The sequence below is a fragment of the Zophobas morio genome, unplaced genomic scaffold, assembly GCF_036711695.1.
Source record: "Zophobas morio isolate AGI-343-1 ecotype UQ-CSIRO unplaced genomic scaffold, CSIRO_AGI_Zmor_V1 ptg000030l, whole genome shotgun sequence".
NCBI lineage: Eukaryota > Metazoa > Arthropoda > Insecta > Coleoptera > Tenebrionidae > Zophobas > Zophobas morio.
The window spans coordinates 4,832,261-4,856,950 of NW_026972135.1; the positions used below are offsets into that span (position 1 = coordinate 4,832,261).

The following is a 24,690-nucleotide window of genomic DNA, read 5'->3' on the forward strand; positions in this document are numbered from 1 at the left end:
GATCTAGAGATTCTAGAGATTCTGAAGGTACGAAAAGTTCAAGAGCTTGAAAAGATTCAAAAGCATCCAGAGTCTCCACAGATTTTAGAAATTCCAAAGATTCTAGAGGTACTAAAAACCTGCTGACTCAAGGGATTCTACGTATTTTTGTGCTAAAATTTCTAGAACTTCCAAAGAATTTGGGGATTCTAGAGATTCAAGATATCATTGAGGTGATCCATAAATTCCAGTAATTCTAGAGAAACTAGATTAGAATTTTTAGTATATCTCACTAGATTCTAGAACTCTAGTGATTGTAGCGATTCTATATATTTTAGTTATTATAAAGCTTCTAAAAATTCCGGAGATCTTAGAGAGTCCAGAGAATCTAGACATTCCATAAGTTCCTCAGATTCTAGAGGCAGAGCACAAGCCGCCTATAATGTACAAAATACGTAACAAATGGTTCTAAACATAATAAAACACTAAAATTCTTTATTAATCACTTATTATTCATATTCATATACACTTTTATAACATTTCGTCACCTCCTCTAGCTCATCGATAGCACTTCAATAACACAGAAAATTCATTCCCAAAACAAACACAACCTCAACAATTTATTCAACAACAAGAAACTCTAATCATTTTTGTGCAACTCTTGATACTCCTTTAAAGTCACCAACCCCTTAAAGGTAGCAACCCTCAAATTACTAGCACTAACTTTGGAATTTATGTGCCAATTGTGCAGTTCTGCCACCTGCGACGAGCAAGCAGCCGCAGGGTCGCCACTACCACTCAAACTCCCACCCCAAAACTCATTGCCAGGCAAAGCGTTGCCATCCCATGGGTACGAAACCACCAACAATTTGCCTTCGTCGCTACCTGTCAATTTCTCTTGCGGATTTCGATTGACCATGTGCAACTTAATCTGTCTAATTTGGTCACCGTGTTTGTAGTTTTTGGCGGATTTATGGGGGATGTAGGCAAAACGAACGTCGCTGATGTTGGTTAAGGTGTCGGACAACAATCTGAAACAGGTCGTTGAATTGATTGATTGTTTGGTTGACTTTTGTTACTCCAGTCGTTCGGCGAAAGTGTCCATGAAGAGTTGGTCTTGTTGCGAAGAAAGTTTCCACACTCCTAACCCTAAACCCACCACGTGGATGTACGCCATTTTGTTTTCGGTCTTGGCGCGGTGGTTGGCTTCGATCAGGAGGGTGTCAATGGAGAGGGATAATCGTCTTTGGAAGACCAGTTTATCGAAATATTTTTCTCTACCTTGAAGGAAATAATAATTTATATTCTACTGACATTTAACTCACCTAAATGAATATATCTACGGGGATTTGTCCCCTTCATCTCCAAAAACTGTTCATAAGTATCACTCAAAGTCCCATAGAACTTCATAAATTCCCCCTGGAGCGTTGGTACTTCTGAAGTTCCATAACCCAACCAGCTAGTATTCTGGTCCTTCGTTTTAACTACCTCTCGATATTCCATAACCCGGGACTTCTCCAAACGTGCTCCAATCACCCCCACGATCACCCCATTGTCCTCCACTTTGTCTCTCTCCTCCTCGAACCTCCCCCCGTTATTCCTATCCCCATCATTGACAAAATAACTAAACGACGACACCGATAACAAAGCCGACAGTTTAATTTCGTCGTAGCTCAAGCAGTCCTCCAAAATAAGAGGAGGCGATTCACTCGGAGTCCCAATTTTTTCCCAGTTTCCCGTACCCGTTTTACCATTCAGGAGCATGTAGTGGTCGACGCGTCCCACAAACATGGCCGCTCTTTTCCCCAGCAACCTATCAATGAACTGGAGGAGGGTCATGTTCTTGTAGAAATCGCACCTTTGGCCGAATTTTCGTTGGTGGAGGAGGAAAACAGAGCACAAGTAAAGCGCATGCTCGTGCATTACGGGGTACGCTGAGTTGATGTTCTTTTCTAGGGTTTCTTTAGTTGTGATTTTTTTGAGTTGGCAGCACCGGATTGATTCGACGGGGAAGTCCACGGGGAATTGGGAGCTTTTTTCGATTAGCTGCGAGAGGGTGACGGTGGGGGTTGGGTCGATGGGGTTGTCCAGAAGGATGGGTTTGTGGTCGTCGGTCCATTTGGGTGATGACGTTAACCAATCAGGATCAGTGAACATTTTTATGTTGGGTTAGTGCTATAAAATCGTAGAAATGGCAAGGTTATTGGTTGATAAAATGGTTGTGGTTATTTTCTTACCGAATTAAATTTTGTTGTTGCGTTGAAGGAATGTTAATTGTTTACTGACTGGCTGTGATGTGATAAGAAATCAGAATGTGCACTGTTTGTGTTTGCGCATGGAAATATACATGAGTTATCTTCGATGTAGGTGTCTCTGCGTGTTACGTCTACCCACTCATAGATGGCGATACCAGGATTAAATTGAGATTTCTGCGTTTCAGTGGCGTGTCGTTTTTCGGTTGAAAATTTCAAAATTATGTGTTCACTTAATTTCATTGTGGAATTAATTGCTGGCTTTTCCAAATTTAATACATTTGTTTTAATGAATCTCCAAGAAAGTGCGTTTAATTACATTATTACAATATAAATTTATACCTACCAATTTTAAGACAGTGAGGACTCCTAAAATTGTTGAACTTCTTATTTAATTGCCTAATGTTATTGTAGTTATTGAAGTAAATCAGATTTCTTGATTTCTGAGATTAGATTTTTAGATAACTGAAATATTTTAAATTTTGGAAATATTTCTGACTTCAAAGATTTCAAAAATTTCTGAACCTTTGGAAACATTCTAAGCTCTATGATTTTTTAATTCATAGGATTTGCACTGTTAGAATCTTTTAAAATTTTTGAAAATTTTATAATTCCTGGAATCTCTAGAAGGTTTATACTCTCTAGAATATATCGGATCTCTAGAATCTTTGGAATTTTTGGAACACTTGAGGGGTTTCTGGAATGTCTAGAATCTCTAGAATCTCTAAACAATCAGTCAATCAATCTTAAACAGGAATTTCCAGAATCTTCGGAATGTTCAGAATCTTCAAAATCTTTAGGATCTTTACAAACTTTAAAATCTTTGGGATGTTTGGAATCCCTAAAATCCTTGAAGCACTTAGAATCTCTAAAAACTCCAGAATCTCTAGAATTTCTGTAATCTCTGGATTCTCTGTAATTTGGATTTTTTGCCATCTATGGATTCGCTGGAATTTCTGAAATTCGAAATCTCTTGGCTTTCTAGAATCTCTTGAATTGCTTGAAAATCTTGAAACTCTTGAATTTTTTGAATCTTTTGAATCAGTTGAGTCCCTTGACTCACTACACTTGCTTGAGTCTCTGGTCTCTGGAATTATCTTCGGAATCTTATGAACCCTCAGAATCTTCAGAATTTTCAAAATCTTTATAAACTATAGAATCATCAGTATCTTTGGAGTATTCGGAATCTTTGGAATCTTTGGGATCTTTGGCGTCTTTAGGTTTTTAGGATCATTAGGATCTTTAATATCTTAAGATTTTTAAGATGATTAAGAACCTCGAAAACTTCAAAATGTGTTAGATCTGTAGTATCTTTAGGATCTCTAGAATCTTTGGAACGTTTAGAATTTTCCGGATTTTTAAACATTCTTGGATGCTGGAGTCGTTGAATTACTAGGAATTTTACAAGCCTTCAGACATCTCAAAATGATGAGATAAATTTTGGAATTTTTGGAATCTTAATTTTGGAATTTGTTCATTTCTTCGGGTTTTTTCGATTCTTTACTATCGCTCTGATGTTTGCCATTTGACAATCTTTCCATTTTTGGGATTTGTAGCATTTTTAGCATCTTCGGAGTGATTAGAATCTTTTGGAATATTTGGAATCCTTGAAAATTTTAAAATCTATGGTACCTCTAGAATTTCTAGAATCTCTAGAATCTCCAAAATCGTAAAATCTCTAAAATCTCTAGAATTAGATATTCTAGCTAGCATGCACAATTTTCACTATTTTCTGAACCTTCCGAATCTTCAGGATCTTTTGGAACTTCACAACCTTTGGAATGTTCAAAGTATTTGGAATTGTCGCAATCTTCGCAATCTTATAAATATTCAAAATATTTGGAATATTTACGATCTTTATAATCTATAGAATACATAGAATCTTTAGAATCTTCGATATTTTTGGAATCTTTGGAATAATATGTAGAATTTTAGAAATTTTCAGAATTTTAAAGCTATTTAGAATTTTAAGAATTTCTAGGATCTTTAGGATATCTAAGATCTTTAGAAAGTCTAGGACCTTTAGGATTTCTAATATCTTTAGTATCTTTAGGATCTTTAGGATCTCTAGGATATTTAGGAACTCTAGGATCCTTTGAGTCTCTAGGATATCAAGGTATCTAGTGTCTCTAGGACTTCTAGGACCTCTATGAGCCGTAGGACCTCTACGATTTCCAGAATCTCTAGGATTTCTAGGATCTCTAAAATGTCTACATTGTACAATCTCTAGAAACTCTAAGATCGCTAGAATTTCTAGAACCTCTAGAATCTCTAGAATCTCTACAACTTCTAGAAGCTCTCTTTAGAATTTCTAGAATCTCTAGAACCTTTAGAATCTTTAAAATTTTTAGAATCTTTAGAATCTTTAGAATCTTCAGAATCTTCAGAATCTTCAGAATCTTCAGAATCTTCAGAATCTTCAGAATCTTCAGAATCTTCAGAATCTTCAGAATCTTCAGAATCTTCAGAATCTTCAGAATCTTCAGAATCTTCAGAATCTTCAGAATCTTCAGAATCTTCAGAATCTTCAGAATCTTCAGAATCTAGAATCTTCAGAATCTTCAGAATCTTCAGAATCTTCAGGATCTTCAGAATCTTCAGAATCTTCAGAATCTTCAGAATCTTCAGAATCTTCAGAATCTTCAGAATCTTCAGAATCTTCAGAATCTTCAGAATCTTCAGAATCTTCAGAATCTTCAGAATCTTCAGAAACTTCAGAATCTTCAGAAACTTCAGAATCTTCAGAATCTTCAAAATCTTCAGAATCTTTAGAATCTTTAGAATCTTTAGAATCTTTAGAATCTTTATAATCTTTCGAATCTTTATAATCTTTAGAATCTTTAGAATCTTTGGAATCTTTAGAATTTCGAAAATCTTCAGAATCTTCTGAAATATTTGGAATTTTGGAAATTTCTCTACAATCTCCAAAATAGTAAAATCTCTAGAATGTCTAAAATCTGCACAATCTTTAGTATTTTCTGATCCTCAGAATCTCAGGATCTTTTTGAATATTTGGAATTTTTGAAAATTTTAAAATCTATGATACCCTCAGAATTTCTAGAAACCCTAGAATTCCTAGAATCTCTAGAATCACCAAAATATAGTAAAAACTCTAGAATCTTCACAATTTTTAGTATTTTCTGAATCTTCAGAATTTTCAGAAACTTCTTTAGCTCTTTGAAACCTTTAGAATTTTAAGAATCTTCAAAACCTTTTGGAATATTTGAAATTTTTTAAAATTTTAAAATCTATGGTATATCTATAATTTCTAGAAACCTTCGAATGTATAGGATTTCTAGAAACTCTAGAATCTCTAGTATCTTCAAAATAGTAAAATCTCTAGAATCTATAGAATATCTGGAATCTTTAGAATATCTAGAAGCTCTAGAATCTTCATGTTTAAAATATTTATAATCTTTGGATTCTTTAAAATCCATGAAATCTCTGGAATCTCTAGAATTTCTATAATTTCCAGAATTCCCAGAATCTAAAGAAACTCCACAATCTCTAGATTCTCCAGAATCTCCAGAATCTCTGGAATTTCTAGAATCTTCAGAATCTCCAGTATCTTTGGAATTTTCGGAATGCTGAAGTCGTTGAAATATTAGGAATCTGAAAATGATAACGTAAGGTTCGGAAATTATGGAATTTTTGGAATCTTGCTCTGGTTGAATTCTTCGGGTTCTTTCGGATTTCTAGTGTCAGTATTTAGTAGAAGTTTGAAATTTTTACGAATTTCTAGCATTTTTGCATCTTCAGAATAAGTAGAATCTTTTAGAATATCGAAATCTTTGAAAATTTAGAAAGTTATGGTGCTGCCTAGAAGCTTTATGGTTCCTAAAATATATAGAATCTCTAAAATCGCTAGATTTGTAGTATCTTTAGAATCTCTAGAAATTCTGGAATCTCTTGCATGAATCTCTTGCTTGCATCTCTTAGTACTTTTTTAGAATCTCTAGAAATTCTGGAATCTCTTGCATGAATCTCTTAGTACTTTTGGGTCTGTACCAGCTGTAGAATCTCTAGAATCTTTAGACATTTGGAATCTTTAAAATCTTTAGAATCCTTGAAGTCTCTAGGATACTCCGGATCTGTACAAATTCTAGTATGTTGCGATCTTTCATGTTTTTCGGACCTTAAATATGTTTTAGAATTTTTATGAATTTCTTAGGGTCGATTTTAGAATCTTCAAAGGTTTTAAGAAAATTTGTATAATGCTTAGGATGTCTAGGATGATTATTATTTTCAAGATCTTTAAGGTTTTCACAAATTTTGCAATATTTAGAATTTTAATAATCTTTACAATTTTTGAAATTTACTAATGATTGGAATATTTATGATAATGATGAGAATCATTAGTATTTCTCGTTTTTTTAAGACCTTGTAATTTTTAGAGTCTTTAAGATTCAAAATCTTTGTAATGTTTACAATTTTCAGCACATTTAGGATTTCATTCAGGATTCGTCAATTTTTTATCAGTCCGCTATAATAATTTAAGATATTTTTGGGGCCGTTTGAGATCTTTACACATCTTCATAATCTCGACGATTTGTGGAATGTTTAGATTATTCGGTATCATTTTTTGAGTTCTTTGAGATCGCTAGGATCGTTTGAGTCTTGAAATTCCTAAAATCTTCTGAATCTTAAAATCTTCAGGAAATGAAAACTTTCGGTATATTTTTAGAATAATTAGACTTGTATAACTAATTAATTCTGATTAAACTGCACAATCTTTAAAATCTAGCAAAAGCTACGACAGCTTTAGGACCTCTAAAATCTGCAAAAATTTCAATTTTGTTCATCTTTATTTAAATTATTATTATCGTTGCGTATATTTGTAGTGTAAAATCTTGGCTGATGTTAGAATGTCATGATTCTCATGATAAAAGAAATTTATGAAATTTTCTTAAAACAATTTTTATAAATGTGGATTTCCCCACTCTCTGTTAACAAACAACTCACGTGAAAATGAAACACCCAGGAAACACGTTAACTTATTCATAGTTTGAGTAAATATTAAAAATAAAATTTTCCTCTTTGGTTTGTTAACATTCCTGTGATAAGAACTGTAATAAATACAGCGTACCGTACCTTCCTACACATCAGTATTATTTTACTGTACAGATAACACAACCTTAAAAATGTCGTCAAGAACAACCCTCCGTTTCGTAGATCCAGAAGAAGCTTTCAAGAGCGTCAAACCCGGAGAAACCTTCTCAAGTTATTTCGCTCACAAATACGTAAAAGGACTAATCTCGGCCGATTATTCCACCATCTTGGATCTTCTGAAGAAAGAACGTTCTACTAACACACTCCTTAACGACGAAATGACACAAGCTGAAGCAGTATACGAAAAATCAGTAAAAACCGAACTTCCAAAGGAATGTCATATCGCCATCATTGCCTACACCTCAAATTCAAATCTTTATAAAGATTTTAATGAAAGATGCAGAAAAATGGATAGTGATAAGTCATGGGAGAAGTTTCCCTACAAAAGCCTCTATGCTTTGTTAGCTCGTTCGATCCACGACATTGATAACGTTCCTCCTGTGACAACAGAAATATATTATCGCGGAATGAAGCAAAAGGTGAGAAGTCTGAAAATGGGTCAGCACATTTTTTCGAAACAGTTTATGTCGTGCACACCTAAGAAAGCCGTGGCTGATAATTTTCTCGGACCTAAGGGAACTCTATTAATTTATCAAGGAAGTCCCAGGGCTGCTTGCGGTATTAAGAACTTGTCGATGTTTCCGGAGGAGGAAGAACTGTTGGTTTTTCCGTGGAATGTTTTCGAAGTGACGAATATCGTTCCGGGTAAACAAGACGAAGTTTATTTGAAGACCGTCGAGTCTTTTGAAATGGATCTTCCATATTGTGGAAATTATAAGAGTAAAGGGGTTGCTGTCAGTAATAATTAATAACATTCCAAAAAAACTGGCTCATTTGAATTTTGCGAAAGAACAATGTGAAACAGCTTGAATGGTGCAGCAAAACTTTAAATACAAACATTGTAGAGAATTAAAAAACTGCTAATAGTTATTTATGTATAAAGGGCATAATTAGGGAGATTATGGCACGAGGCAATGTTTCAAGACCGACGAAGGAGGGCTTTTAATTTCCCGAGGGCCAAAATCGACAATTATGCCCGAGGTACATACAAAAGAAATTTTAGAAGAATTTGAAGTCGGCCAGGAAATGATTTGATGAAATATTACTTTCCCAACTTTAATAAAAGTGTTGAATATCCAGGCTTGTTTGAATAACAATTAATTAATATAAATGAATAATCAATCCTTGCTTAGCAATGTTTGATTGACTTGTGCCATAAAGATCAATTTATGCCCGCATTTGTGTGTTAATAAACAAGATTATGATTGTAAAATAGAATACATCTTCTTTATTTATTTTATAGCAACTTATGGTATTGAAATAAAACGAAAAAAATATGATTCATGCTGAAATAGTCCAAATTTTCAATATTTTTCGACGATTTTCAAAAATTACATTTTTTTGTGAATTATGACCTCAGAAAAAAATTTCAGCGCCATTTCTTCGATAAAACTCTTACCATTTGGCTAAAATAGTCCAATTAATTGTAACAATTTTTAAGATTTAAAAAAAAAATGACTTCCAAACCGAAAATTCCTAAAATTTGGCTCAGGGCCATAAACACGCTATATTTTTCGAATCAGTACGTTGAAATCTATACCCCTGTTTTTTTGAGCAACCATTTTAAAGCTCAGATTTTCAATATTTCCCCTTTATGAAAATTTTAACCCTTTTCCAACGATTTTAGAAAATTGTCCAAAGACATGTTCTTGTAGATTTCGACCTCCAGAAGTTACTTCCCTCACTTCTATAAAACCTCCCACCATTTTTCCAGAATCCCCCTTTGAAATATGGCAACTTTTAGGATTAAAAAAAAATTGAATTTTAAATTGAATATTTAGTATTTTCACATCTTTGGAATCAGTATGTCGAGATTTATTTCCCTGAATTTTTTGTGCATTTTTAGAAACCTATTTCAAAAATTTTTTAATAGGAAAATTTCGACATTTTTACTACGATTTTCGAAAATTACCTAAAGGCTTTTTCTGGTAGACGTCAAATTTAGAAGAAACCTTGGACTTCCATTTTTTCGATAAACCTATTAGCGGCTTTCCACAAACGTCCAATGAATTATCGCGAGTTTTACGATTTTTCAATTTTTACACTCACAAATTTTCAAGTTTTAGAATTTCCAATTTCTATATTAATAGATTTTTTGATTTTTCAATGTTTTCGTTTTTTCAGTTATTCAGTTCCTCAGTTTTTCGATTTTTCAATTACAACTTTTTAATTTGTACATTTTTCAGCTTTTCATTTTTTTAAATTTTAGGTTTTTCGATTACGAGATTTTTCGATTTTAGTTCTTCGATATTTCTATTTGTCAATTTTTCGATTTTCAATTTTTTTACATTTCGATTTACTTATCGATTTTTCTTTATTTTAAATGTTTCAATGTTCAACTTTTCGATTTTTAGATTTTGGCCTAATTGGATTTCTTAATTTTGGGAGTTTTTGACTTCTCGATCGTTTGTTGTTTGGATTTCCCTTTTTTTATTTTTGGACTTTTCGGTTTTGTGATTTTTCGAGCTTTTCGAGGTTGCGATTTTTCAATTCTTCAATTTTTCGTCATTTCAGTTTTGTAATTTTTCAATTTTTCGATTTTTCAGTATTTTGATTTTTGGATTTCTCGATTTCTAGACTTTACTTTATCGATTTTCAATTTTTTGATAATATGGGTTTTGTGATTTTTAAATTTTAAGTTTTTCGATTTTTTAAATTGAATTGTTTTTCTCAATTTTCCGATTTTTCGATTTTGGCCTATTTTGATTTTTTAATTTTCCGATGGTTCAACTTCTTGACCTTTCGATTTCTCCATCTTTCCGATTTTTCAGTATTTTGACTTTTCGATTTCTTACTTTTTCGGTTTTCAATTTTTTGTAATATAATTTTTTGATTTTTGAATTTTAGGTTTTTGAATTTTTCAATTTTTAACTTTATGATTTTTAGATTCTTGCCTATTTCGATTTCTTAATTTTCCGATTTTTCGACTTCCCGACTTTTCAATTTCTAGATCTTTCGATTTTTTAATTCTTCGATTTTCCAGTTGTTCATTCAGTTTAGTAATTTTTCAATTTACCGATTTTTCAGTATAGTGATTTTCCTAATTTTGAATTTACGATTTGTCGATTTTTTACTTTTTCAGTTTTCAAATTTTCATACCATGATTTTTTGATTTTCGAATTTTAGCTTTTTGAATTTTTCAGTGTTTCGATTTTTTGTTTCGAAATCTCGAATCTTCAGTTTTTCGATTTTTTAACTTTTCGTTTTCTTGATACTTATATTAATTTTCTTAAAATTTAGATTTTTAGATTTCTCGATTTTTCCGGTTTTCAGTTCTCCGATATTTCTGTTTTTCGATTTCACGATTTTTAAATTTAATTTTTTTTTAATTAGCTTCTATATATTTTAATTTTTCGATTTTTTGATGGTTTGTTTGATTTTTTAAATTCTCAGTTCGATTTTTAAAATTTCTTGATTTCTCAGTTTCCCGATTTATCGATATTCTGATGTTTCAATATTTCTATAGTTCAATTTCTCAATAAATTATATATACTATCAAACCGAAAATTCCTAAATAAAATTTTGATCCAAGACTATATACAATAATTTTCTGTGAATTTAAAATTTCGATGTTTCAGTTTTAGGATTTTTCAATTTTTACACTCACAAATTTTCAATTTTTAGAATTTCCAATTTCTATATTAATTGATTTTTTGATTTTTCAATGTTTTCGTTTTCTCAGTTTTTCAGTTCCTCAGTTTTTCGATTTTTCAATTACAACTTTTTAATTTGTACATTTTTCAGCTTTTCATTTTCTTAAATTTTAGGTTTTTCGATTACGAGATTTTTCGATTTCAGTTCTTCGATATTTCTATTTGTCAATTTTTCGATTTTCATTTTTTTTACATATCGATTTACTTATCGATTTTTCTTTATTTTAAATTTTTCAATGTTCAACTTTTCGATTTTTAGATTTTGGCTTAATTGGATTTCTTAATTTTGCGATTTTTCGACTTCTCGGTCGTTTGTTGTTTGGATTTCCCTTTTTTTATTTTTGGATTTTTCGGTTTTGTGATTTTACGAGCTTTTCGAGGTTGCGATTTTTCAATTCTTCGATTTCCCAATTTTTCGTAATTTCAGTTTTGTAATTTTTCAATTTTTCGATTTTTTAGTATTTTGATTTTTCGATTTCTCTATTTCTAAACTTTACTTTATCGATTTTCAATTTTTCATAATATGGGTTTTGTGATTTTTAAATTTTAAGTTTTTCGATTTTTTAAATTGAATTGTTTTTCTCAATTTTCCGATTTTTCGATTTTGGCCTATTTTGATTTTTTAATTTTCCAATGGTTTAACTTCTTGACCTTTCGATTTCTCCATCTTTCCGATTTTTCAGTATTTTGACTTTTCGATTTCTCACTTTTTCGGTTTTCAATTTTTTGTAATGTTATTTTTTGATTTTTGAATTTTAGGTTTTTGAATTTTTCATTTTTTAACTTTATGATCTTTAGATTCTTGCCTATTTCTATTTCTTAATTTTCAGTTTCCCGATTTATCGATATTCTGATGTTTCAATTTTTCGATAGTTCGATTTCTCCATAAATTTATTTTTCATAATTCAATTTTTTATAATCTAATTTTTTGATTTTTGAATTTTAAGTTTTTGAATTTTTCAATTTTTGGATTTTTTTATGCTTTGCTTGATTTTTCGACTTCAGTTCGGTTTTTAAAATTTTTTTACCTCTCAATTTATCAAATTGTCGATATTCCGAGTTAGCATTATTTCGATTTTTCATTTTTTTAATTTTTAAATTTTTCAGATTTCTGATTTTTTAATTACGTCTTCTTAAATTTCAGATTTTTTAAAATTTCAATTTTTCGATTTTTTGTTTTGATTTCTCGATTTTCAATTTTTCATTTTTTGAAATTATAAATCTTTCAATTTGTACATTTATCAGTTCTCCGATGTTTCGGTTTTTCAAATTTTTGATTTTTTGAATTTTTTTTTCAGTTTTCCCATATTTTAATTTTTCGGTTTTTTGATAGTTTGATTTTTCGCCTTCTCATCTCGATTTTTAAAACTTCTTAGTTTCTCAATTTCCCGATTTATCGATCTTCTAATTCAGTTTTCCGATAGTTCGTTCTGGATAAATTGATTTTTGAATATTTCAATTTTTCATTTTTTCATAAATAATTTTTTGATTTTTAAATTTTAGGTTTTGAATTTTTCAGTTCTCCAGTTCATCGAATTTTCGAGTTGAAAGTGTTCTCGATTACTGGATATTTAAATTTTTCAATTTTTAATTATACATTTTTCGATTTCTCGATTTTTCGATTTTTCAGTTCTCCACATTTCTATTTTTCAGCTTTTTGATTTTTGAAGTTTAATTTTTTTTCAATGTTCCGATTTTTTCACTTTTCGATTTTGTGATGTTTTGCTTGATTTTTCGACATGTTCGGTTTTTACAATTTTTGTATCTATTTCAAATGTATCAGTTTTTCGATTTTTCGACCTCTCGGCTTCAGATATTTTGGTTTTTCAATTTTTCCCCGATCTCTCGAGTTTTTCGATGTTTAGATTTTTCAATTCTCAATTTCCCAATTCTTCGTCATTTCAGTTTTGCAATTTTTCAATTTCCGATTTTTCAATATTTCCATTTTTCTAATTTTGAATTTTCGATTTCTCGATTTTTCGATTTCTCAGTTCTCCGATATTTCGGTTTTTCAAATTTTGGATTTTCAAAATTTTTTTTTCAGTTTTCCCATATTTTAATTTTTCAATTTTTTGATGGTTCGTTTGATTTTTCCCCTTCTCATCTCAATTTTTAAAATTTTTTGGTTTCTCAATTTCCCGATTTATCGATCTTCTGATGTCTCAATTTTTCGATAGTTCTTTGGATAAATTGATTTTTCAATATTTCAATTTTTCATTTTTTCATAAATAATTTTTTGATTATTAAATTTTAGGTTTTGAATTTTTCAGTTCTTGAGTTTTTCATATTTTCGACTTGAACGTTTTCTCGATTCCTGGATATTTTTATTTTTCAATTTTTTTTAATGTTAGATTTATCAATTTTTAAATTTTTGGACATTTTAGTTTTGTAATTTTTCAATATTTCGATTTTTCAAATTTTGAGTTTTCGATTTCACGAGTTTTTACTTTTTCGCTTTTCAACTTTTCATAAAATAATTTTTTGATTTTTACAGCTTTTTCAATTTTCGGATATTTTAAATTTTCGATTTTTTGATGTTTTGCTTGATTTTTTGACTTCAAAAGTTTTTAATTTATCAATTTCTCGATTTCTTGATATTTCGATTTTTGACTGTTTTGATTTTTCAATTTTTCAGGTTTCATAGTTTCCAATTTCTTGATTTTTTTACGTTTCGATATCTCGATTTTTCAATTTTTCATTTTTTAAACTTATAGATTTTTCGATTTCTCAATTTTTGATTTTCAGTTCTTTGATTTTTTGAATTTTTGAATTTAAAATTTTTCAGCTTTTGCATGTTTCAATGGTTCGATTTTTATATTTTTCGACCTCTCCATTTCAGATTGTTCGATTCGGATTGTCGATTTTTCATTTCTAGACTTCCCTATTTTTACTTTTTCGTTTTTCAGTTTTTCTTAATATAATTTTTAGATTTTTCAGTTCCCCGATTTTATTTTTTTTTTTTCAATTTTCCGATATTTTGGGATTTCGGTTTTTCGATTTTGACTATTAAAATTTTTGATTTTTCGATTTTTCGATTTTCGATATTCTGATGTTTCAATTTTTCGAGGTAAATTGTGTAGAAATAATTCTATTTTAATAGAAATTTTTTATAAAATAAATTTTTCAATGTTCAACTTTTCGATTTTTAGATTTTGGCTTAATTGGATTTCTTAATTTTGCGATTTTCCGACTTCTCGGTCGTTTATTGTTTGGATTTCCCTTTTTTTTATTTTTGGACTTTTCGGTTAGTGATTTTTCGATTTTTCAACTTTCTAAATCAAAAAAATGGAAAAATTGCAAAATTTTAAAATTAAAAAATTGAAAAATCAAAAATAGAACTACGAAAAACTATAAAATAAAAACTTTGAAAAATCTAAAAATTGGAAATCAAGAACTTGAAAAATTGAAGAAACGAAAAATTGAAAAATCGAAAGATCGAAAAGTGGGACACCGAGAAAACGAAATATTGTAGAATCAAAATATAGAAAGTTAAAGAAACCGGAACGTCGGATAATTGAGAAATCCATAAGTTAAAAATCCAAGATTCAAAAATTTTAAATATTGAATGAGCGAAAGAGATACATTGAAAAATTAGAGGAAATGAAAAACCGAAAAAATTAAAATTAGAAAATAGGGGGAAAATGAGAAATAAAAATTAAGAACTTGAAAATTTGAGGAAACGAAAAATTAAAAAAACCAAAAATTGAAAAATTTTGAAATCGGGAAATTGAAATACTAATAATAATAATGCTGTATTCCCAAAATTTTGAGAAAATGGAGTGAGTCGTTCTTGATTTAAGTCAATAGAATAAATTGCCTCATTCATTAATTTTTTTGAGTCACCCCGTATAATTAATTTTAAAATCTGCGAGTTCATTGATAAACCACAATTATAGAGTCATAATATTTTGTATATTTCAAAGAGGATTTTTTGACATTTTTTATTAATGGCTAGGTTTTTTAAATCCAATACCATATCTTTATAAAGTGGTAAGAAACTGTATATACTATATCAAAATGTGTTTTCAAAATAAACAGGTAGTTTTGATAAATATTCCCGATTAATATTCTGTATTATTATTATTAGACATTTCAAAAATAGAATATTCTCTATATCTTAGAATTTTGTATGGATTTTTGGACAATTTTTTCATAATAGCTCAAGAAAATTTCAACCTTTTTTCGACAATGTTCCAAAATAACCTAAGATTTTTTTATAGATATCGACCTCTAGAACTGATTGCGGTATCATTTGTACCATTTTTCCAGAATTGTCCAAAGAAGTACGTCAGACTTTAGGGTTAAAAAAATGTTCAAACTGAACATGTTTATGTTCGTTGAAATTTTCTGGGTAGTTGCGATAATACCGTTTATTTAATTGCATATATTCCCACCATAAAATCTTGGCTAATATTGAAATTGTCATAATAAAAGAGATTTATGGAAATTTCTTAAAACAATTTACTTTTTTTTATAAATGTGGATTTCCTCACTCTCTGTCAACAAACAATTCACGTGAAGATGAATCACCCAAGAAACGTGTTAAACTTACTCACAGTTCGAGTAAACTTTAACAAAATTTTCCTACTTGACTTGTTAACATTGTCGTGATAAGACCTACAATAAAACCGTCCTACACAGCAGTATTATTTTACACACCGTACACACAACACAACCTAAAAATGTCGTCAACAAGAACCGTCCGTTTTACCGCTCCGGAAGAAAGTTTCCAGAAACTCGAAGCCGATGAATCTTTCTCAAGTTTCTTCATCCACAAACACGTAAAAGAATTAATATCAACAGACTTTTCCAACATCCTGCAACTGTTGAAAGAAGAACTTGCCTTTAACACAATTTTTGACGAAGTATGGAAAGAAGCTACAGAAATATTTAAAAAGAACCAGATGCCCAAACTTCGAGCCGAGTGCCAAATCGCCATCATCGCCTACACCATTGAGTCAGGTCTTTACGCAGATTTTAACGAAAAATGCAGAAAACTGGATGGTGATAGTTCATGGAATAACTTCCCTTACAAAAGTTTCTATGCTTTGTTGGCTCGTTCGATCCACGACATCGACAATGACCCTCCTGTGACAATACAAACGTATTATCGAGGAGTAATGCACAAGGTGAGCAATCTCAAAGTGGGTGATCACATTTTTCCTAGACAGTTTATGTCGTGCAAATATAATAACGTAAAAGAGGCCGAAGGATTGGGGGATTGCGGTGGAACTCTGATGACTTTCCAAGACAGTCCTTTGGCAGCTTGTGGTATTAAGAAATTGTCTGTGTTTCCGGAGGAGGAAGAACTGTTGGTTTTTCCGTGGAGTGTTTTCGAAGTGACGAAAATCGTTCCGGGTGAACAAGACGAAGTTTATTTGAAGACGGTAGAGTCTTTTGAAAAGGATCTTCCATATTGTGGAAATTATAAGAGTAAAGGGGTTGCTGTCAGTAATAATAACATTCCGAAAAAACTGGCTCATTTGAATTTTGCGAAAGAACATTGTGAAACAGCTTGAATGCTGTAGGAAAGCTTTAAATACAACATTGTAGAGAATTAAAAAAATAGCTTATGGTTATTTATGTATTAAGGGTATAATGAGGAAAATTATGGCACGAGGGAATGTTTAAAGCCCGACGAAAGAGGACTTTTAATTTCTCGAGGGCCAAAATCGACAATTATGCCCGTGGTTCATACAAAAGAAATTTTAGAAGAATTTGAAGTCGGTCAGGAAATGATTTGATGAAATATTATTTTCCCAACTTTAATAAAAATATTGAACATCGAAGCTTGTTTGAATAATTAATTAATGTAAATGAGTTATCAATCGTTGTTTAGCAATTTTTGAATGATTCGTGCCATCAAGGCCAAAAGATTATGATTGTAAAATAAAATTAATATTTTTTATTTAATTTATAGCACCTATGGTATTGAAATAAAAAGAACAAAAAATATGATGAAATAGTCCAAATTTTCAATATTTCCTCTTATAAAAATTTCGACCCGTTTTACATCCAAAGACATTTCTTCGATAAAACTCTTACCATTATTTTCTAAAATAGTCCAATTAATTGTAATAATTTTTTAGATTAAAAAAATTACTTCCAAATTGAAAATTTCTAAAATTTGGCTCAGGGCCATAAACACGCTATATTTTTCGAATCAGTACGTTGAGATCTATATCCCTGTTTTTTTTTGAGCAACTTTTTTAAAGCTCAAATTTTCAATATTTCCCCTTTATCAAAATTTTATAAATGAAATATGGCAACTTTTAGGATTAAATAAAAATTTATTTTAAATTAAATATTTAATATTTCCACATTCTTCGAATCAGTATGTCGAGATTTATTTCCCTGAATTTTTTGTGCATTTTTAGATAACTTTTCCAAAAATTTTTTAATAGGAAAATTTCGACATTTTTTCGACGATTTTCGAAAATTACCTAAAGGCATTTTCTTGTAGACGTCAAATTTTGAAGAAACTTTGGACCTCCATTTTTTCGATAAACCTATTAGCAGCTTTCCACAATCGTCCAATGAATTGTCTCAATTTTTTAGATTAAAAAAAAATACTATCAAACCGAAAATTCCTAAAATTTTGATCCAAGACTTTATGCAAGAATTTTTTGTGAATTTAAAATTTAGATGTTTGAGTTTTACGATTTTTCAATTTTTACACTCGCAAATTTTCAATTTTTAGAATTTTCAATTTCTATATTAATTGATTTTTTGATTTTTCAATGTTTCCGTTTTTTCAGTTTTCCAGTTCCTCAGTTTTTCGATTTTTCAATTATAACTTTTTAATTTGTACATTTTTCAGCTTTTCATTTTTTAAAATTTTAGATTTTTTGATTACGAGATTTTTCGATATTAGCAGTGAGTATAGATGTTAAAAATACATAGTCACTGATTTCAGTCAGGTCTTCGATATTTCTATTTGTCAATTTTTCGATTTTTATTTTTTTTTATATTTATCGATTTTTTTAATTTTAAATTTTTCAATGTTCAACTTTTTAATTTTTAGATTTTGGCCTAATTGGATTTCTTAATTTTGCGATTTTTCGACTTCTCGATCTTTTGTTGTTTGGATTTCGCTTTTTTTTTATTTTTGGACTTGTGTGGACGTGATTTTTCGAGCTTTTCGAGCTTTCGATTTTTCAATTTTCCGATTTCCCAATTTTTCATCGTTTCAGTTTTGTAATTTTTCAATTTTCCGATTTTTCAGTATTTTGATTTTTCGATTTCTCGATTTCTAGACTTTTTACTTTATCGATTTTCAATTTTTCATAATATGGGGTTTGTGATTTTTAAATTTTAAATTTTTCAATTTTTTTCAATTTAATTTTTTTTTTTCAATTTTACGATATTTTTAACTTTAGATTTTCTGATTTCTCTATGTCTCGATTTATCAATATTCCAGTATTTCAGTTTTTCGATTGTTCGATTTCTAGATACTTCGATTTTTCAATTTTTCAAATTTTTTGAAATTATAAATTTTTCCATTTCTCCGTCTTTCGATTTTCGATATGTCTGTTTTTCAAATTTTGGATTTTTAAATTTAAAATTTTTCAGTGTTTTGATGTTTCAGTTTCTTGATCTTTTGATTTTTCCACCATTCGGGTTCAGATATTTCGTTTTTCAATTTTTCTATTTTTAAAATTTTCAGATTTTTCGATTTCCTAATTTTCCGATTGTTCAACTTCCCGACTTTTCGATTTTTCGATTTTTCGACTTTTTCGATGTCTCGATTTTTCAATTCTTCGATTTCACAGTTTTTGGTCATTTCAGTTTAGTAATTTTCCGATTTTTCAGTATTTTAATTTTCCGATTTTTCGATTTCTCACTTTTTCAGTTTTCAAATTTTCATACAATGATTTTTTTTATTTTTTTTTATTTTAGATTTTTGAATTTTTCAGTGTTTCGATTTTATGTTTCGAGATCTCGAATCTTCAGTTTTTCGATTTTTTAACTTTTCGTTTTCTTGATTCCTGTATACTTATTTTAATTTTCTTAAAATTTGGATTTTTAGATTTCTCGATTTTTCCGTTTTTCAGGTCTCCGATATTTCTGTTTTTCAATTTTACGATTTTTAAATTAATTTTTTTTTTAATTAACTTCTATGTATTTTAATTTTTCGATTTTTTGATGCCTTGTTTGATTTTTTAAATTCTCAGTTCGATTTTTAAAATTTTTTGATTTCTCAGTTTCCCGTTTTATCCGATGTTTCAATTTTTCGATAGTTCGATTTCTCAATAAATTTATTTTTCATAATTAAATTTTTTATAATCTAATTTTTTGATTTTTGAATTTTTCAATTTTTGCATTTTTTGATGCTTTGCTTGATTTTTCGACTTCAGTTGTTTGGTTTTTAAAATTTTTTGACTTCTCAATTTCTCAAATTGTCGATATTCCGATTTAGCATTATTTCGATTTTTCAATTTTTTAATTTTTTAATTTTTCAGATTTCTGATTTTTTAATTACGACTTCTTAAATTTTAGATTTTTTTAAATTTCAATTTTTCGATTTTTTGTTTCGATTTCTCGATTTTTCAATTTTTCATTTTTTGAAATTATAATAAATCTTTCAATTTCTCCATATTTCGATCTTTCAGTTCTTCATATCTCCAGTTTTCAATTTTTAATTTGCAGTGTTTTGATGTTTCAGTTTTCGATTTCTCGTTTTTTCCATTTATCAGTTCTCCGATATTTCGGTTTTTCAAATTTTGGATTTTTTGAACTTTTTTTTCAGTTTTCCCATATTTTAATTTTTCGATTTTTTGATGCTTTGTTTGATTTTTCGCCTTCTCATCTCGATTTTTAAAATTTCTCTTCTGATGTTTCAATTTTTCGATAGTGCCATTTCTTGATAAATTGATTTTTCAATATTTCAATTTTTCATTTTTTCATAAACAATTTTTTGATTTTTAAATTTTAGGTTTTGAATTTTTCAGTTCTTCAGTTTTTCGAATTTTCGACTTGAAAGTATTCTCGATTACCTACTGGATATTTTAATTTTTCAATTTTTAATTGTACATTTTTCGATTTCCCGATTTTTCGATTTTTCAATTCTCCACATTTCTATTTTTCAGGTTTTTGATTTTTGAACTTCAATTTTTCTTTTTCAATTTTCCGATTGTATCTATTTCAAATGTATCAGTTTTTCGATTTTTCGACCTCTCGACTTCAGATATTTTGGGTTTTCAATTTTTCGATTTACTTATCGATTTTCGTTTTAATTTTTCAATTCTTCAATTTTCCCTCAATCTCTCGAGTTTTTCGATGTTTCGATTTTTCAATTCTGAATTTCCCAATTTTTCGTCATTTCAGTTTTGCAATTTTTCAATTTTCCGATTTTTCAATATTTCCATTTTTCTAATTTTGAATTTACGATTTCTGGATTTTTCGATTTTTCAGTTCTCCGATATTTCGGTTTTTCAAATTTTGGATTTTTAAATTTTTTTTTCAGTTTTCCCATATTTTAATTTTTCAATTTTTTGATGGTTTGTTTGATTTTTCCCCTTCTCATCTCGATTTTTAAAATTCTTTGGTTTCTCAATTTCCCGATTTATCGATCTTCTGATGTTTCAATTTTTCGATAGTTCTTTGGATAAATTGATTTTTCAATATTTCAATTTTTCATTTTTTCATAAATAATTTTTTGATTTTTAAATTTTAGGTTTTGAATTTTTCAGTTCCTCAGTTTTTCATATTTTCGACTTGAACGTTTTCTCGATTCCTGTAATTTTTCAATATTTCGATTTTCCAAATTTTGAATTTTCGATTTCACGAGTTTTTACTTTTTCGCTTTTCAACTTTTCATAAAATAATTTTTTGATTTTTAAATTTTTTTCAATTTTCGGATATTTTAAATTTTCGATTTTTTGATGTTTTGCTTGATTTTTTGACTTCAAAATTTTTTAATTTATCAATTTCTCGATTTCTCGATATTTCGGTTTTTGACTGTTTCAATTTTTCAGGTTTCATAGTTTACAATTACGATTTTTAAATTTTAGATTTTCAACTTTCCAATTTCTTGATTTTTTTTACGTTTCGATATCTCGACTTTTCAATTTTTCATTTTTTAAAATTATAGATTTTTCGATTTCTCAATTTTTGATTTTCAGTTCTTTGATTTTTTGGATTTTTGAATTTAAAATTTTTCAGCTTTTGCAAGTTTCAATGGCTCGATTTTTATATATTTCGACCTCTCGGTTTCAGATTGTTCGGTTTTTAAAATTTTTATATTTTTCAATTTTTAAGTTATTAGATTTTTAGATTTTGGCCATTTCGATTTCTTAATTTCCCGATTTCTCGACTGCCCGATTTTTCCATTCTTCGATTTCCTAATTTTTCGTCATTTCAGTTTTATAAAGTTTAACTATTTATCAATATTTCGATTTTTATAATGTTGGATTTTTCATTTCTAGATTTCCCTATTTTTACTTTTTCGTTTTTCAGTTTTTCTTAATATAATTTTTAGATTTTTCAGTTCCCCGATTTTTATTTTTTTTTTTCAATTTTCCGATATTTTAATTTTTCGATTTGTTGATGTTTTGGGATTTCGGTTTTTCGATTTTGACTATTACAATTTTTGATTTTTCGATTTTTCAGTTGTTCGGTTGTGTGGAAATAATTCTATTTTAATATAATTTTTTTATAAAATGCTATATATTTGTTGTAGTTTGGTATAATAACCTTTTTAATGAAAAATATGAATAATAATAATAAAACCATATTTATTATTAGTTACTCTAAACCGTCGATTAATTCTGTAACTGGCACTTGTTCCAGCAGCTTGTTAAATATGTTTTCAAACGGAATTGAAAACACTTTCGGAAATGATTTCTGCCAGTACTCAAGACTATCTTCCCAGTTTTCCGAAATCGCGATATTTATATCTTCATTAAGCCGCGTGTTGTTGAACAAGTTTTTGAAAACTACCGCTCCCGTTTTTCCCTCCATTCTGAAGACAGTATCAACTACTTTGAGATACTTTTCGTCGTTTTTATTGTATTCCTCCAGCATGAATGTAAGTTTAAACGTAGGTTTTACTGAAATTAATTTACTAGATTTTATACAGCTAGTTCGAAGGGTAGGTACTTTACTTACTTATTGTGGAAGTGGCTGTAGTCGTGCTATTAACATACAATACAATTATTCTCCCAACCATCTGGTAATCAAACGCAAAAGTAACATTTTTGTTATAAAAAAGGGTTAACGTCAAAGTACGTTTGCCGTAGTCTAACCTGCAAGTATTTATTTTACACTTTCTTAAAACAAAAAAAAAAAAAATCCAATTCTTACTTTGCGTCTGTTTTTACGATTTTCGTCAATCCCGAAATTTTATAATTGTAATATTTTTGTCGTATGCCGTCAGTTTCGTTCCCCAGTTCGCAACGTGCCGATTCAGGCGCTGTAAACGGTTCCATTTGGGGCAAACCATAGTCGTCAATTGGTTCTTTTAACTGTTCGATGGCACCCTGAATAGCTTGGGACAAACAGCGGTCGAAATCGGACTCTCGTGTGTCGCATTTGTGAAAACCGGAAGCTGAAAAATAAATTAAGGTATTCAGTTATTTAGATTAGGAGAAATTGCACTTTGCACAACTTACGTAATTTCAAAAAGTGGTGGCTTTTGATGAGCATCAAAAGGAAAAGAAATGCTAGATTAGTTTTCATTGTTCTTTCTTGGCTGGTTGTTATAAGTAGTGTGTAGAGTATGGTTTTGAGTTTTGTATTTATTAGGTCTTTATATGTGTCAGTTGTTCATTTGCATATGCATATTTTGTCGCTGCATTGTTAGTAACACAGACGGAATAATTTGAATTTTAAATTTGTTTGCATCCCTACTTGGCTCAACGATTTTATTTTATTTAAAGATCATGCAGAAACTTATAGAAACTTATAGAAAGTGATTTACATACTTATATAAGGGGTGTTCATTTAGAAAATTCATCCAGTTGCCACTGTTGCGTTTTTAGAAATAAATTTGTGTCATCGGTCGTCCAATCTAACCTCACTTTGTCCAATGTAGTAAATGAGGAGAGTAAATAAGGCTATTTTTTTTTAATTTATACTAAAAACGGGTTTAATATTACAAAAAATGTTGAAAATGTTGCCCCTCTGCGTCAATTCATCGTAAAACCCTCCTCTCAAAATTTCTGAAAACATTTCCTAACATAATGGGATTGTTATTAATAGAGAGCGGATTTATAAGCACAAAAAAATTAGAACTTTGGATAAAATATTATTACAATAATGCTAGACTTTATATTTTACACACGTATTTCAGTTTTCTTTAAAACAATTTATGATCGTAATATGTTCCAAGTTGTCACTGTAAAATTTTTTCGCCGATCATTTAAAATGTGTTTAAAATTGGAGAATGTGTGTTCAACATCAACACTCGTTGTTGGCGCAAATTTGAATTTTGCAACTAATGTTGAATCTAACTCCAAATTTTCCACCTTCTGGCCTTGTAAAACACGAACAATGTCGGAAAGAACACCGAAACCTGCATTTTTATTTAACACTTCGTCAAGTTTTTGAGATACTCTAGTACCAATATCACCCCTTACTGCGTTTGCTTGTTGTTTAAATTCTTTCACTAAGTTTACGGCATCTAACAACAACATGTTGGGTTTTTCTAACTTTTCTATTACCTCACATACAAATTGATAATTGCTTCTTAGAAAAGCTAGATCTTGTCGCAAATCTTTGTTTTCCAAAATATTTAATAATAATAATAATAATAATAATAATGTTTATTAGTACATATAACAAAAGTCGTTGTACAAGTCACAAATTCAATACAAGGCACATTACATACATATGGATTTTTATAAGTTTAAAATCAAGTCAAAACATTGGATGGGGGCACAATTACTGAGGTAACATTGAGGAATTCATAATAATTGTAAAATGCATTTTTGATGAGATAATCTGATATTTGTCTCTTAAATTGCTTTATACCAAGATTTTGAGTACTTTCTGATAATTTATTGTAAAATTTGACAGAGTAGTAATTGAATGACTGGTTTCTTTTTAACCTTACAAAATTTGGAAGAAGTGCAGCGTTGTGACGTGTATTATACGAGTGAATATCTTTGTGTCTCATATGATTATTCATGTTAAGTTTAAGATGTAGCAGTGAATTTAATATATATATTGACGGTAGGGTTAATATTCTTAAGGATGTAAAATATGAGCGGCAATCATCCCTATAACCTATGCCAGCAAGAATTCTTATTGCTCTTCTTTGGAGCTTAAATATGCGATTACAGATGCTGGCATGACCCCATGTTAGGATACAGTATCTTAGATGCGATTCACATAAGGCAAAATATGCTGTTCTGAGCACTTGATTTGATACTTTATTTTTAAGACTCCTTAACACAAATAAGTTTTTGCTAATTCTATTGGCCAGCTCGTCGCCGTGAACTTTCCAGGTTAGTTTTGCATCCAAATATATCCCAAGGAATTGTGCTGAAGTGGTGAAATCGTGTGGAACATCGCTATTTTTTAAAGAAAATAACATAGTGGTAGTTTTTTTTGCGTTCAAGCCGAGGTCGTTTTGTCTGAACCAATCCTCAGCCCTCGATTGCGTCTCCTCCCTTTTGACGCAGATAGTCTCCGTC

General features: G+C 29.6%; 3 protein-coding genes across 3 annotated transcripts; 1 reads left to right on the forward strand and 2 right to left on the reverse strand.

Annotated features, from left to right (window-relative positions):
• Positions 1-457: 457 nt before the first annotated feature.
• Positions 458-2,316, reverse strand: LOC135138314 (uncharacterized). The gene is made up of 4 exons (XM_064068265.1): positions 2,217-2,316; positions 1,305-2,154; positions 1,059-1,260; positions 458-1,010 (listed from the first exon to the last, which is right to left on the reverse strand). Exons 2-4 carry the CDS (start codon positions 2,134-2,136, stop codon positions 620-622), a joined length of 1,425 nt encoding a protein of 474 aa, XP_063924335.1. The 5' UTR covers positions 2,137-2,154; positions 2,217-2,316; the 3' UTR covers positions 458-619.
• Positions 2,317-7,372: 5,056 nt separating this feature from the next.
• On the forward strand, positions 7,373-8,149 carry LOC135138412 (NAD(P)(+)--arginine ADP-ribosyltransferase 2-like). The gene has a single exon (XM_064068383.1). It carries the CDS (start codon positions 7,373-7,375, stop codon positions 8,147-8,149), a length of 777 nt encoding a protein of 258 aa, XP_063924453.1.
• Positions 8,150-21,699: 13,550 nt separating this feature from the next.
• Positions 21,700-22,790, reverse strand: LOC135138316 (uncharacterized). The gene is made up of 4 exons (XM_064068268.1): positions 22,666-22,790; positions 22,358-22,601; positions 22,163-22,299; positions 21,700-22,104 (listed from the first exon to the last, which is right to left on the reverse strand). Exons 1-4 carry the CDS (start codon positions 22,730-22,732, stop codon positions 21,800-21,802), a joined length of 753 nt encoding a protein of 250 aa, XP_063924338.1. The 5' UTR covers positions 22,733-22,790; the 3' UTR covers positions 21,700-21,799.
• Positions 22,791-24,690: the final 1,900 nt, after the last annotated feature.